This window comes from Aquarana catesbeiana, linkage group LG04 (assembly GCF_042186555.1).
Source record: "Aquarana catesbeiana isolate 2022-GZ linkage group LG04, ASM4218655v1, whole genome shotgun sequence".
Classification (NCBI taxonomy): Eukaryota; Metazoa; Chordata; class Amphibia; order Anura; family Ranidae; genus Aquarana; species Aquarana catesbeiana.
The window spans coordinates 690,482,657-690,497,661 of record NC_133327.1 but is presented as its reverse complement, the minus strand read 5'-3'; the positions used below and the strand labels follow the sequence as shown (position 1 = coordinate 690,497,661).

General features: G+C 47.2%; 1 protein-coding gene across 4 annotated transcripts in view; it reads right to left on the bottom strand.

The window, feature by feature from the left end:
- BABAM2 (BRISC and BRCA1 A complex member 2) overlaps window positions 1-15,005 on the bottom strand; it is a 289,298-nt gene that overhangs the window by 234,988 nt on the left and 39,305 nt on the right. For all 4 annotated transcript variants that reach the window (XM_073628773.1, XM_073628774.1, XM_073628771.1 and 1 more), the window contains exon 5: window positions 5,374-5,568. In XM_073628773.1, the coding sequence (XP_073484874.1) occupies window positions 5,374-5,568 (195 nt within the window). The remainder of the gene's footprint in view (window positions 1-5,373; window positions 5,569-15,005) is intronic.

Here is a 15,005-nt window from a genome sequence, read left to right as displayed (position 1 = left end):
CTCAGTGCAGCCCTATCAGTGCCGCTCAGTGCAGCCCTATCAGTGCCGCTCAGTGCCCCTCAGTGCAGCCCTATCAGCGCCCCTCAGTGCAGCCCTATCAGTGCCCCTCAGTGCAGCCCTATCAGTGCCCCTCAGTGCAGCCCTATCAGTGCCGCCCTATCAGTGCCCCTCAGTGCAGCCCTATCAGCGCCCCTCAGTGCAGCCCTATCAGTGCCCCTCAGTGCAGCCCTATCAGTGTCCCTCAGTGCAGCCCTATCAGTGCCCCTCAGTGCCGCCCTATCAGTGCCCCTCAGTGCTGCCCTATCAGTGCACCTCAGTGCAGCCTATCAGTGCCCCTCAGTGCCGCCCTATCAGTGCCCCTCAGTGCCGCCCTATCAGTGCCCCTCAGTGCAGCCCTATCAGTGCAGCCTATCAGTGCCCCTCAGTGCAGCCTATCAGTGCCCCTCAGTGCAGCCTATCAGTGCCCCTCAGTGCAGCCTATCAGTGCCGCCCTATCAGTGCTCCTCAGTGCAGCCCTATCAGTGCCGCTCAGTGCAGCCCTATCAGTGCCCCTCAGTGCAGCCCTATCAGTGCCCCTCAGTGCAGCCCTATCAGTGCCCCTCAGTGCAGCCCTATCAGTGCCCCTCAGTGCAGCCCTATCAGTGCCGCCCTATCAGTGCCCCTCAGTGCAGCCCTATCAGCGCCCCTCAGTGCAGCCCTATCAGTGCCCCTCAGTGCAGCCCTATCAGTGTCCCTCAGTGCAGCCCTATCAGTGCCCCTCAGTGCTGCCCTATCAGTGCCCCTCAGTGCCGCCCTATCAGTGCCCCTCAGTGCAGCCCTATCAGTGCCCTTCAGTGCCGCCCTATCAGTGCCCCTCAGTGCAGCCCTATCAATGCCCCTCAGTGCCGCCCTATCAGTGCCCCTCAGTGCCGCCCTATCAGTGCCCCTCAGTGCAGCCCTATTAGTGTCCCTCAGTGCAGCCCTATCAGTGCCCCTCAGTGCAGCCCTATCAGTGTCCCTCAGTGCAGCCCTATCAGTGCCCCTCAGTGCCGCCCTATCAGTGCCCCTCAGTGCTGCCCTATCAGTGCCCCTCAGTGCCGCCCTATCAGTGCCCCTCAGTGCAGCCCTATCAGTGCCCCCCTGTGCAGCCCTATCAGTGCCCCTCAGTGCCCCCCTATCAGTGCCCCTCAGTGCCGCCCTATCAGTGCCCCTCAGTGCAGCCCTATCAGTGCCCCCCTGTGCAGCCCTATCAGTGCCCCTCAGTGCCCCCCTATCAGTGCCCCTCAGTGCAGAAGAAAAATTACTTATTTGCAAAACTTTATTACAAACTAAAAAAAAAGTTTTTTTTTTTTTTTTTTTCCAAAATTTTTGATCTTTTTCTGTTTAACAACAAATAAAAACCACAAATGTGATCAAATACCACCAAAAGAAATCTCTATTTGTGGGGGAAAAAAAGAGCATCAATTTTATTTGTGTACAACGTCGCATGGCCTGGTCATAAAAGGGGGGGGTAACTCTTCTGGAGGGCAAGTGGTTAAGCAATTGCTCGATTCCCCAATCAACACAGTTCAGGGTAGATGGGGGGGGGGGGTAGATTGGGGGGAATTCCTGCCGCGGAGCTTTTGCATTCTGACGGCAGGAGCCTTCCTCACCAGCACAATACAACGATCAGTGCTGCCGGCTATAGCCACTGGCAGCGATCGAACACAAAAAGCCAGACAGGCTAGTGGAGCTGAAGGCAATTAAGCGATCAAATTCAGTTCAACCAGCCTACCCATCGATGGATCAAAATTCAGGCGGATCAGCAGGAATTTCGCTCTGTCTAGGGCCCGCTTTAGACCTGCAGTGATTAAACGGACGTGATATGATCTCTGATTGGCCGAGCCCAGCAATTGTTTTTAGTGCAGCAGTGGTTCAGCAAGGATGCTGGCTGTACTGCAGTAACATGGGCAGAAGTGGGAGGAATCTACAGATTGTATAATAATAATAATATGTCCCTCTAATATGACAACAATGTAACTATATATGTACTATGTATATGTATCTATCTATGTATATACTATTATATGATGTGGAGTTCTCAGTGCTGACCTTTCACCCCGAGGACGCTCCCAGCATGCAGTGCGGCTCGTACAGCCAGACGCACATAACCCATTAATTACACCAGGAAGCTGCATCCTGCTCCTACCTGTAAATGAGTTTTTGGGGAAATCCCGAAGTGTATCCTTGTAGAAAGCCGTGTCCCTTCTACCCGCCACTTCCTCCTTCCCACTACCACAATCACTGACAATTCATCGCCCATTTCCTCACTTTGCATAAAACACTTCAGTTTGGTGTCAGACAAATGCCCTTTATCATTGTAAGGTGCAGAGATAGAGGGAAGGGCTTACAGAGAGCGCCATCAGCTGGTGGATTATGGAGGTGCAGGTGGAAGAGATCTGCATCACAGACATGATATTTGTGAAAGACGCCGAAAAATCTCTGGGCTTAGTAATCACCGACCCGGACAAGTATGTAACCAGTGAAGTCAGAATAAAGTCATAGCAATTAAAGCGGTATTAACCGATTGGCCTCGGGAAGATTTACCCCCCCTTTATGACCAGGCCATTTTTTGCGGCACTTTAACTGACGATTGTGCGGTCCTGTGGTGCTGTACCCAAATAAAATTTATGTCATTTTTTTCCCCCAACAAATAGAGCTTATTTTTAGTGGTATTTGATCACCTCTGCGGTTTTTATTTTTTGCACTATAAAAACAAACAAATCTGACAATTTTGAAAAAATAGATATTTTTTTACTTTCTTCTATAAAACATCCAATAAAAAAAAAAAGAAAAAAAAAATCGAATTTCTTCATAAATTTTGGCCAATATATATTCTGCTACATATTTTTGGTTAAAAAAATCCCAATATGTGTATATTGATTGGTTTACATGAAAGTTATTGCGTCTACAAACTATGGGATATATACTGGAATTATTCATTTTTTTTATACTAGTAATGGCGACAATCGGTGACTTATAGCGGGACTGCGATATTGCGGCAAACATTCTGACACTTTGTGGGAACCAGCACTAATATAGTGATCAGTGCTAAAAATATGCACTGTCACTGTACTAATGACCCTGGCTGGGAAGGGGTTAACATCACAGGCGATCAAAGGGTTTAATGTGTGCCTAGCCAGTGTTTATGTGTACTGTGTGCTGCTTTTACTAAGGGATGTGCTTTGCAGGGAAAGAAAATCCAGCCCTTCCCCCGCTGACAGGACAGAACTCTGCATTGTTTACATAGACAGAGATCTGTTCAGAGTTTCTGCCCGGCGATCCGCTGCAGCACGGTGGCCAAGACCATACAGCGGTATAACAGGACAGGTTCCACTCAGAACAGGCCTCACCATGGTCCACCAAAGAAGTTGAGGTCACGTGATCAGCGTCATATCCAGAGGTTGTCTTTGGGAAATAGACGTATGAGTGCTGCCAGCATTGCTGCAGAGGTTGTAGGGGTGGGGGGTCAGCCTGTCAGTGCTCAGACCATACGCCGTACACTGCATCAAATTGGTCTGCATGGCTGTCATCCCAGAAGGAAGCCTCTTCTAAAGATGATGCACGAGAAAGTCCACAAACAGTTTGCTGAAGACAAGCAGACTAAGGACATGGATTACTGGAACCATGTCCTGTGGTCTGATGAGACCAAGATAAACTTATTTGGTTCAGATGGTGACAAGCGTGTGTGGGGGCAACCAGGTGAGGAGGACAAAGACAAGTGTGTCTTGTCTACAGTCAAGCATGGTGGTGGGAGTGTCATGGTCTGGGGCTGCATGAGTGCTGCCGGCACTGGGGGGCTACAGATCATTGAGGGAACCATGAATGCCAACATGTACTGTGATATACTGAAGCAGAGCATGATCCCCTCCCTTCAGAGACTGGACCGCAGGGCAGTATTCCAACATGATAACCACCCCAAACACACCTCCAAGATGACCACTGCCTTGCTAAAGAAGCTGAGGGTAAAGGTGATGGACTGGCCAAGCATGTCTCCAGACCTAAACCCTATTGATCATCTGTGGGACATCCTCAAATGGAAGGTGGAGGAGCGCAAGGTCTCTAACATCCACCAGCTCTGTGATGTCATCATGGAGGAGGGGAAGAGGACTCCAGTGACAACCTGTGAAGCTCTGGTGACCTCCATGCCCAAGAGGGTTAAGGCAGTGCTGGAAAATAATGGTGACCACACAAAATATTGACACTTTGGGCCCAATTTGGAGATTTTCACTTAGGGGTGTACTGACTTTTGTTGCCAGTGGTTTAGACATTAATGGCTGTGTGAGTTATTTTGAGGGGACAGCAAATTTACACTGTTATACAAGCTGTACACTCACTACTTTACATTGTAGACAAGTGTCATTTCTTCAGTGTTGTCACATGAAAAGATAGAAGAAAAGATTTACACAAATGTCACTGAGGGGTGTACTTACTTTTGTCAGATACTGTATATATATATATATATATATGTGATCTGACGTACATCTGCCACCCTGTAGCAGTAAAACTTGATGAATCGATCTATGGGCTGAAGATGATTGACTTCAGTACAACCAGGCTGTCAGGTTTATTTTTTGTGTGCGATCGCTGCCGGCAGCTATAGCAACCAGCAGTAATCACCATATTTTCCTCCCACTATCAGAGTACAACAGCGCACCGGGAGGGATTCCCCCATCAACAATGACTGAATGCAACCTGTGGTAGAAGGAAAGAAATTTGCATAATTGATAGCCAGCTATAGATGAACTGAAATTCAACTGGTTTAGCTGATCGCTCTATGGGATGACTGGTTATCCATCGATCAACTTCAGTACAACCAGCCTGTCAGGTCGTTTCTTCCCCGATCATTGCCAGTGGCTACAGCTGCCAGCAGTGATCATTGTTTTCTGCCGGTGGGAAAAGCTCCCTGGTATCACTGTGGGAGAAATCGCTCCACTTGTGGTGGAAGGAAAGAAGTTGTATAATCGATGGCTTGTCTTGGTGTTCAATCGTGTACTTTGTTTGAACCATATAATTCCCCATCGATTGGGGCTACCAAACCCTTTCCACCGCAGGAGGAGCAAAAGAAAATCGCTCGATTCCCCCATTAGCACAGCCGGTGTTGATGGGGAATCCCTTCCACAGAGCTATTGTGTTCCGCTGGCAAAACTCAATAATTAGTGTTGACGGCTGTAGCCGATTGCTCAGGAAAACCCCGACAGGCTGGTTTACAGAAGTTGATCGGTAAATTGACATCTATACAAGCAGGGGGCCCATACATGGATCCGGATTGGTCTGACCACTGCTAAACCAGCTGAACTTCCATCCATGTCCAGCCGGTTTTATAAACTGATCCGGTGCTGATTTTGCTCTCACCCAGTTGTTCTTTTTCCCGGCGTAGATCTCCATATTCTCCCCGTATTGGGGCTCCTCCAGCAGAGTCTGATACTCAAACATGAGGCGGGAACTCTCACTGAGCCGTCCGCACTGGTACTGGTGATACTGCTGGACCAGCTCCTTCACCACCTGCAGGAGGCACTCCGGATTCGTCGGGTCCCACTCCGCCAAACTCTGGAAGAAGAAAATAAGATGATTACTATGGAGGAAGGATCACCGTATACTCAACATGTCCCTACTCAACACGTCCCTACACCCTACTCAACATGTCCCTACACCCAACACGTCCCTACACCATACTCAACATGTCCCTACTCAACACGTCCCTACACCATACTCAACATGTCCCTACACCCAACACGTCCCTACACCATACTCAACATGTCCCTACACCCAACACGTCCCTACACCATACTCAACATGTCCCTACACCCAACACGTCCCTACACCATACTCAACATGTCCCTACACCCTACTCAACACGTCCCTACACCATACTCAACATGTCCCTACACCCTACTCAACACGTCCCTACACCATACTCAACACGTCCCTACTCAACACGTTCCTACACCATACTCAACATGTCCCTACACCATACTCAACATGTCCCTACACCCAACACGTCCCTACACCATACTCAACATGTCCCTACACCCTACTCAACATGTCCCTACACCCAACACGTCCCTACACCATACTCAACATGTCCCTACACCCTACTCAACACGTCCCTACACCATACTCAACATGTCCCTACACCCTACTCAACACATCCCTACACCATACTCAACACGTCCCTACTCAACACGTTCCTACACCATACTCAACATGTCCCTACACCATACTCAACACATCCCTACACCCAACACGTCCCTACACCATACTCAACATGTCCCTACACCATACTCAACACGTCCCTACACCCAACACGTCCCTACACCATACTCAACACGTCCCTACACCCAACACGTCCCTACACCATACTCAACATGTCCCTACACCCAACACGTCCCTACACCATACTCAACATGTCCCTACTCAACACCTCCCTACACCATACTCAACATGTCCCTACACCATACTCAACACGTCCCTACACCATACTCAACACGTCCCTACACCATACTCAACACGTCCCTACACCATACTCAACACGTCCCTACACCATACTCAACACGTCCCTACACCATACTCAACATGTCCCTACTCAACACGTCCCTACACCATACTCAACACGTCCCTACACCATACTCAACACGTCCCTACACCATACTCAATACGTCCCTACACCATACTCAACACCTCCCTACACCATACTCAACACCTCCCTACACCATACTCAACACCTCCCTACACCATACTCAACACCTCCCTACACCATACTCAACACCTCCCTACACCATACTCAACACCCCCCTACACACCATACTCAACACCCCCCTACACACCATACTCAACACCTCCCTACACACCATACTCAACACCTCCCTACACACCATACTCAACACCTCCCTACACACCATACTCAACACCTCCCTACACACCATACTCAACACCTCCCTACACACCATACTCAACACCTCCCTACACACCATACTCAACACCTCCCTACACACCATACTCAACACCTCCCTACACACCATACTCAACACCCCCCTACACCATACTCAACACCTCCCTACACCATACTCAACACCTCCCTACACCATACAACACCTCCCTACACCATACTCAACACGTCCCTACACCATACAACACGTCCCTACACCATACAACACGTCCCTACACCATACAACACGTCCCTACACCATACTCAACATGTTCCTACACCATACTCAACATGTTCCTACACCCTACTCAACACGTTCACAATGATGAGAACTCCTCTCTAATGCCCTGTACACACGGTCGGATTTTCCGACGGAAAATGTGTGATAGGACCTTGTTGTCGGAAATTCCGACTGTGTGTAGGCTCCATCACACATTTTCCATCGGATTTTCCGACACACAAAGTTTGAGAGAAGGATATAAAATTTTCCGATAACAAAATCCGTTGTCGGAAATTCCAATCGTGTGTACACAAATCCGACGGACAAAGTGCCACGCATGCTCAAAATAAATAAAGAGATGAAAGCTATTGGCCACTGCCCCGTTTATAGTCCCGACGTACGTGTTTTACGTCACAGCGTTTAGAACGATCGGATTTTCCGACAACTTTGTGTGACCGTGTGTATGCAAGACAAGTTTGAGCCAACATCCGTCGGAAAAAATTCATGGATTTTGTTGTCGGAATGTCTGACCGTGTGTACAGGGCATAAGACAGCGGACACTGTCACTGTTATCACCGGTTGATTTTTTATGTGTTTTGGATTTGTAGATCTTTGAATTTTTCACATACAATATACATTGAGATTCTGAGAGTGCAGCACTAATTGTTACACATATTAGGATCATAATATACACTTAATGAGAGATTTGTGATCCTGTAGAGAATTTTTACAATTGTTATACTGTGCCTAAGCATTACCCCTACCCTAGAGCACCCCCACCATGTTGAGGGCATGTGACCTCGCTCATCCCTGCCTTTCTTGCCTTTAGGGTCTGGTATGAATTTTCAGGGGAACCCCAAGGCAAAATAAAAATTTAAAAAATGGTGTAGCCCCCCCCCCAAAAAAAAATCCCAAATCAATACCAGACCCTTAGGCCAAAGTTCGTTTTACAGAATTTTTCTAAATTTTTGTCTCAATGAACCATAACACACCACATGCTCTCAACATATGTGGTGTGGGGGAGTAAACCTTTCAGCTGTCAGTGGAGAAACCCGCTGACAGCTGAAGACTCATCGTTTTTTTTTTAAGAACGTGGCGGCCGGCTTCCTGACTCACTCCTTAACAACCAGCGATTGTTGAAGATGCCGGTGGCCGTCCGCTCTTAAAATTTGCATCTGAACTGTATGTGGAAATCGCAGCTGAACCTCTAAATCACTGAACAGCTGCTTTGTAAATTTGCTGCGAAGACGGACCTGAAATTCACACCTCACATGTGTGAACCCCGACTACAAAATATACATAAAATCAACCCGTGTATTTCAGCTGCTACGTGATTAGACCAGGAAGAAGAATTCCAGGTCTGGATATTTTATACATGGTTACATTGTTCCAGCTTGGACCAACTATGTATATACCAGACCTAGCTGATGCCCCTGGAAGCTAGAAATCACTGTATAGACCCTGCTACTACACCACTACTACACCACTACTACCCCCCCTACTACACCACTACTACATCCCTAGTACACGACTACTACACCCCTACTACCCCCCTAGTACACCACTACTACACCCCTAATACACCACTACTAAATCCCTAGTACACGACTACTACACCCCTACTACCCCCCCTAGTACACCACTACTACACCCCTAATACACCGCTACTACATCCCTAGTACACGACTACTACACCCCTAGTACATCACTACTACCCCCCTAATACACCACTACTACATCCCTAGAACACCACTACTAAACCCCTAGTACACCACTACTACACCCCTAAATACACCACTACTACACAACTACTACAGCCCTATTAAACAACTACTACACCCCTAATACACCACTACTACACCACTACTACAACCCTAGTACAGTGATCTCCAGGTCCCATGCTAAGTGGCTGCCCTGCTGTAATTTGAGCACAGAATACAGCAGGGTATTTTGTGAATGAATGTGACGTCATGACCCCAACCTCGTCCAATCAGAGACAACTTTGCATTCATTGACAAAATGCGTCAAGGACTAAGCCTAAGCACTCCAAACATTGTGTTGGAACAAAGGACGACTTCTGAAGGTTCAGCACCCAACTTTCCAGTACCGTCTGCTGGATATCTGATATCAGCCTCTAAGTGGATTGCTCCCTAAGAAGCGGATCCTCCAGGTAACGCACAATGGGGGGTACCCCGGGTCCTCACATTCATTCACAAAATGCCCCGCTGTATTCTGAACACAGCCACTCAGCATGGGACCCACAAGCTAGTGGGGACCACTTTAGTAGCGATGTAGAAGCAGTGTAGTACAGGTATAGTAGCAGTGGTTTCCAGCTTTCAGGGGCATCAGCCAGGTCTGGTATATACTGTATAGTTGGTCCAAACTGGAACAATGTAACTATATAAAACTATACCGTGCCTGGAGTTCTTCTTTGTAGGTGGAGGGATGACGATGATATGGTGATGGGATCTTTGCTCGGCATATCGTCATAGAAGGAAAAACATATCAGATTGATGGGTAGAGATGTAGATGTGGGGGATTGGGCGACTCGTGGGCTGTGTGTGGGGGATTCCGGTTATCTCTGAGATCTGTGGATGGTGAGATGTAGATGAGGCTTCTAAACATGACGGTGTAGAAGGCTGCAGAGGTGGTGGGATATAGGTGGACACAGTAAACCGCTCGCTCTCTCTCTCTCTCTCTTCAAACACTTCAGAAAGCAGAAGTGAAATTCTTTTCTATGAAAGAAGATGAGAACCGCAGCCCAGGGCGCTCACTAAGAAAGGGAACCTGTCCGTTATCTTCCATGGCTGAGTCTGACCACCGGTGGATACCATCTCTGGGGAAGTGAAGACTTGTGGGCATCATAGACAGTGATCTGCATGGCCCAAAATAACGACCCGGAGAGCCTGGAGATGGAAGACTCACGCCATGTGCCCACAACGAGTCTCTCTATAGATGTGATACAGATGAACCCGAGAACCACGCTTGCTTTGCCTTAATGCCGGGTGCCCAACTTTTTGAAGAGCGACGGCCACTAAAGCGACTCGGTAAGCGGTTGTGGGCCACAATGAGCGGGTGGATGACGGGTCCAATGCAGAGCGGACAAAGCCCACTCTTCTCCATGGACCCTCTGATCTGATCCGCCCAGACGGAAGGGGACAGATCCCTTCTGGGGTTTTTTTTGGGAAAATGGATAGGTGGAGCCAAATCAGACCTATCATGTGAAAGGGGCCGAAGGCTGCTTTCACACTGATGTGCTGCGGTTTACCCGCCGGGTGCGGCACAGTTCATCTGTGACTTTCCTGCAGGTTAGCTGCACTTTGCCATAAAATTTCTCTTATATCCTGCAGGTGTGGTGCACTTTCAGAAACCCCACAAAACCCGCAGGTAAGAACAGAAGTCTATGGGTCAGTACAGGTAAGAACAGAAGTCTATGGGTCAGTACAGGTAAGAACAGAAGTCTATGGGTCAGTACAGGTAATAACAGAAGTCTATGGGTCAGTACAGGTAATAACAGAAGTCTATGGGTCAGTACAGGTAATAACAGAAGTCTATGGGTCAGTACAGGTAATAACAGACGTCTATGGGTCAGTACAGGTAATAACAGAAGTCTATGGCTTAGTACAGGTAATAACAGAAGTCTATGGGTCAGTACAGGTAATGACAGAAGTCTATGGGTCAGTACAGGTAATGACAGAAGTCTATGGGTCAGTACAGGTAATAACAGAAGTCTATGGGTCAGTACAGGTAATAATAGAAGTCTATGGGTCAGTACAGGTGATAACAGAAGTCTATGGGTCAGCACAGGTAATAATAGAAGTCTATGGGTCAGTACAGGTAATAACAGAAGTCTATGGGTCAGTACAGGTAATGACAGAAGTCTATGGGTCAGTGCAGGTAATAACAGAAGTCTATGGGTCAGTACAGGTAATAACAGAAGTCTATGGGTCAGTACAGGTAAGAACAGAAGTCTATGGGTCAGTACAGGTAATAACAGAAGTCTATGGGTCAGCACAGGTAATAACAGAAGTCTATGGGTCAGCACAGGTAATAATAGAAGTCTATGGGTCAGTACAGGTAATAACAGAAGTCTATGGGTCAGTACAGGTAATAACAGAAGTCTATGGGTCAGTACAGGTAATGACAGAAGTCTATGGGTCAGTGCAGGTAATAACAGAAGTCTATGGGTCAGTACAGGTAATGACAGAAGTCTATGGGTCAGTACAGGTAATGACAGAAGTCTATGGGTTAGTACAGGTAATGACAGAAGTCTATGGGTCAGTGCAGGTAATAACAGAAGTCTATGGGTCAGTACAGGTAATGACAGAAGTCTATGGGTCAGTGCAGGTAATAACAGAAGTCTATGGGTCAGTACAGGTAATGACAGAAGTCTATGGGTCAGTGCAGGTAATAACAGAAGTCTATGGGTCAGTACAGGTAATGACAGAAGTCTATGGGTCAGTACAGGTAATGACAGAAGTCTATGAGTCAGTACAGGTAATGACAGAAGTCTATGGGTCAGTACAGGTAATGACAGAAGTCTATGGGTTAGTACAGGTAATGACAGAAGTCTATGGGTCAGTGCAGGTAATAACAGAAGTCTATGGGTCAGTACAGGTAATAACAGAAGTCTATGGCTCAGTACAGGTAATAATAGAAGTCTATGGGTCAGTACAGGTAATAATAGAAGTCTATGGGTCAGTGCAGGTAATGACAGAAGTCTATGGGTCAGTACAGGTAATAATAGAAGTCTATGGGTCAGTACAGGTAATGACAATAGTCTATGGGTCAGTACTGGTAATAACAGAAGTCTATGGGTCAGTACAGGTAATAACAGAAGTCTATGGGTCAGTACAGGTAATGACAGAAGTCTATGGGTCAGTACAGGTAATAATAGAAGTCTATGGGTCAGTGCAGGTAATAACAGAAGTCTATGGGTCAGTACAGGTAATAATAGAAGTCTATGGGTCAGTACAGGTAATAATAGAAGTCTATGGGTCAGTACAGGTAATAACAGAAGTCTATGGGTCAGTACAGGTAATAATAGAAGTCTATGGGTCAGTACAGGTAATAACAGAAGTCTATGGGTCAGTACAGGTAATAACAGAAGTCTATGGGTCAGTACAGGTAATAATAGAAGTCTATGGGTCAGTACAGGTGTGGTGTGCTGCACTGCACCTGCGGATCAGTTTTAAAGCAGCCCAGTGTAACCAGTGCAGAACTAGAAGAGATTTGCCCATTACTAATATGTCATTTTAAAAAAATGACCTTTAAACACAATCTTCACTTCAGGAATCGCACTGCAGGTATCACCGGCTGTTGCTGTCCCAGGCGGGGTACGTTTGGTATCACTCTGCCTGTGACAGGAGCCGGCGCTGTACCAGAAGTATCGGCTCTGCCTTCTATTGGAGCCGCATTGCTTCCTCCATCACCAGCTCCATTCTAGACACGGAAGCTCTGGGATGCCGGGCCGGGAACCCACAATCTGGCCGACACGCCATCCCAGAACAGGAGGGCACAGGACACATCAGAGGACACATGTGGCCTAAGGGTCAGCGGTTGGGCACCCCCTGCTCTAATGATTTTCTTATCACTCTTACTAAACATATGGGAGACATGTTCCTCTTCTGTGTGAAGGAGCTCCCAGGGTGCGTACTTCCTGATACGGACACTCACCGGACACTTTATTAGGTCCCCTTTTTTCCCCATTCTGATGCTCGGGTTGAATTTCAGCAAGTCGTCTTCACCACGTCTAGATGCCTAAATGCACTGAGTTGCTGCCATGTGATTGGCTGATTAGCAATTTGTGTTACCAAGCAATTGGTGTACCTAATAAAGTGGCCAGTGAGTGAATACTTGCTGTCCAAAGATCCATTGTGGACTACTGATCTCCTGTCCTTCAGGATCTGACACACAACATTGATGTCATGTGATCTGATGAACAATAATCTACTCTACTCCTCATAGTGGATTTTCTCCCCCCTGGAATAGAGTTTTTTTTACCTTTTGGATGATGATTTCAGCATCATACTATCTTGGGGTTGCACTCTTTTTGATTCTATTCACATGTACTCCTGAAGAAGAATGGTCGAAACGCGTTCAGTTCACATGTGGAGTCTCTTGAAATATTTTTTCATCCAATGTGAACTAAAATAGACATATTTTATGCTGTGCAGTATTTGCTACTTGTGTAATTTGAATCACTGTTGTAATAAATTTTATGATTTTATACCAGTGTTGTTTTTCCCAGGGCAAGGATGCGGAACGGTGGCCCCTCCCCCACTGTTAATACATGCCATAGAATAGGTTTACTGCCCAGTGTCCATTCTCTGTCCCCTTGCCATGCTGTGCCCAGGTCAGCTGCCCCTCTCGGCCCTGAGATGTGCTCTAGAAGCTGTAGCAAGTCAAATAGAACCCCACTCATTTCCTAGCAAGAGACAGACATTTCTCCTGCAGAAGCAGCACCTTCACCCGTGTGTCAAAGACTAAGCCTAATCGCTCCAGACGTTCAGAACAAAAGCAGGACTTCTGAAGATTCAGAACCCAGATAAATTTCTAAACTTTTCCAGAACTTGTACCGTCTGCTGAATATTTGCTATCAGCTACTAAGCGGATAGCTCCTTAAGAAGCAGGTCTTCCAGGTACCACACAATGGGGATACACAAGGTCCTCAGCAACCCCAGAATCAAAGCCCACACCTTGGTAAACACTCTGGGGGATGTGGACAGGACCAATAGAAAAGCCAATAAGCTGGCAGTGGCGATCCTCCACTTCGAATGGCAGGAACCTTTGGTGAGGCCGCAAAATAGCGATGTGTAGGTAGGCATCCTTAATAGCCACCGATTCCAGGAAATCCCCCAGTGAAGCAGAGCAGCCAGTGACTGGGGTGGACTCCATCCTGAATTTTTGTACCTTCAAGAACTTGCTTAGAGCCTTGAGATCCAGAAGAGGCTAGATGTCTCAGTTAGGCTTGGGAACCGTAAACAGATTGGAATCAAAGCCTATAGACGTCCCCTCACCCACACAAGTGTGGGAACCTCTTCACTCTGAAGACTTGCCTCCAGATCCAGAGGACTTGGGGGGTCCAGTTCTTTTTCTTCTGGAAGTGGGACGCAGGCTTTAGCTTAGGATCCGAGGCTTGCAGATTACAAAAATAACTCTTCCTGGATTTCTGACCTGTCACCTAAGGCAAGAGTGTCCATTTCCCCCTCATGGTCACTTTCTGCATGATGGCATCCAAGGATGGTCCAAAAAATAGTTCATCCTCAAAGGGCAACTTCTTAAAGAGAAGTTCAGCTGACCAATACTTGAGCCAGATGATCCTTCTCACGTGAACAGACACCTGGGAAAAGTCGACTTATGGAGTCTTCCAAGGCATCCACCAAGAAATTCAAGGCTCTTCTAACATTTCCGGCACCCGCGGTGGTTCCGACACTCTCCTGTTCCATTGGGAAGCCTAGGACTGCAGGAAACTGCTTCCCCGGGGAGAGCAGGAGGAACCTTCCTGCAACTAACGACCCTGGAAGCGATGTTCATATTATTTCACTTCCAGGTTTATCTCACTTCCGGGGTCACAGCTGTAATTCCTTAGATAGTGAAGCCAAACATGCAGCTACTCCGGCAAGATCTGTGTTTGAATAGTTGCACTGGAGGGTAGGGGAGACATTGGGGGGCGCCATATGTTTCCATAAAGAGGACCTGTCACCAGCCGGTGCAGAGGGCACGTTAGCCCACTTGTGATAGCAATAAAGGAAAACATTTCCATAAATAAATAAATGTAAAAAAAGGGTATTAAATAATTTAAAAAAATGTAAAGCCAAATAGGGTTATCAGCGATTG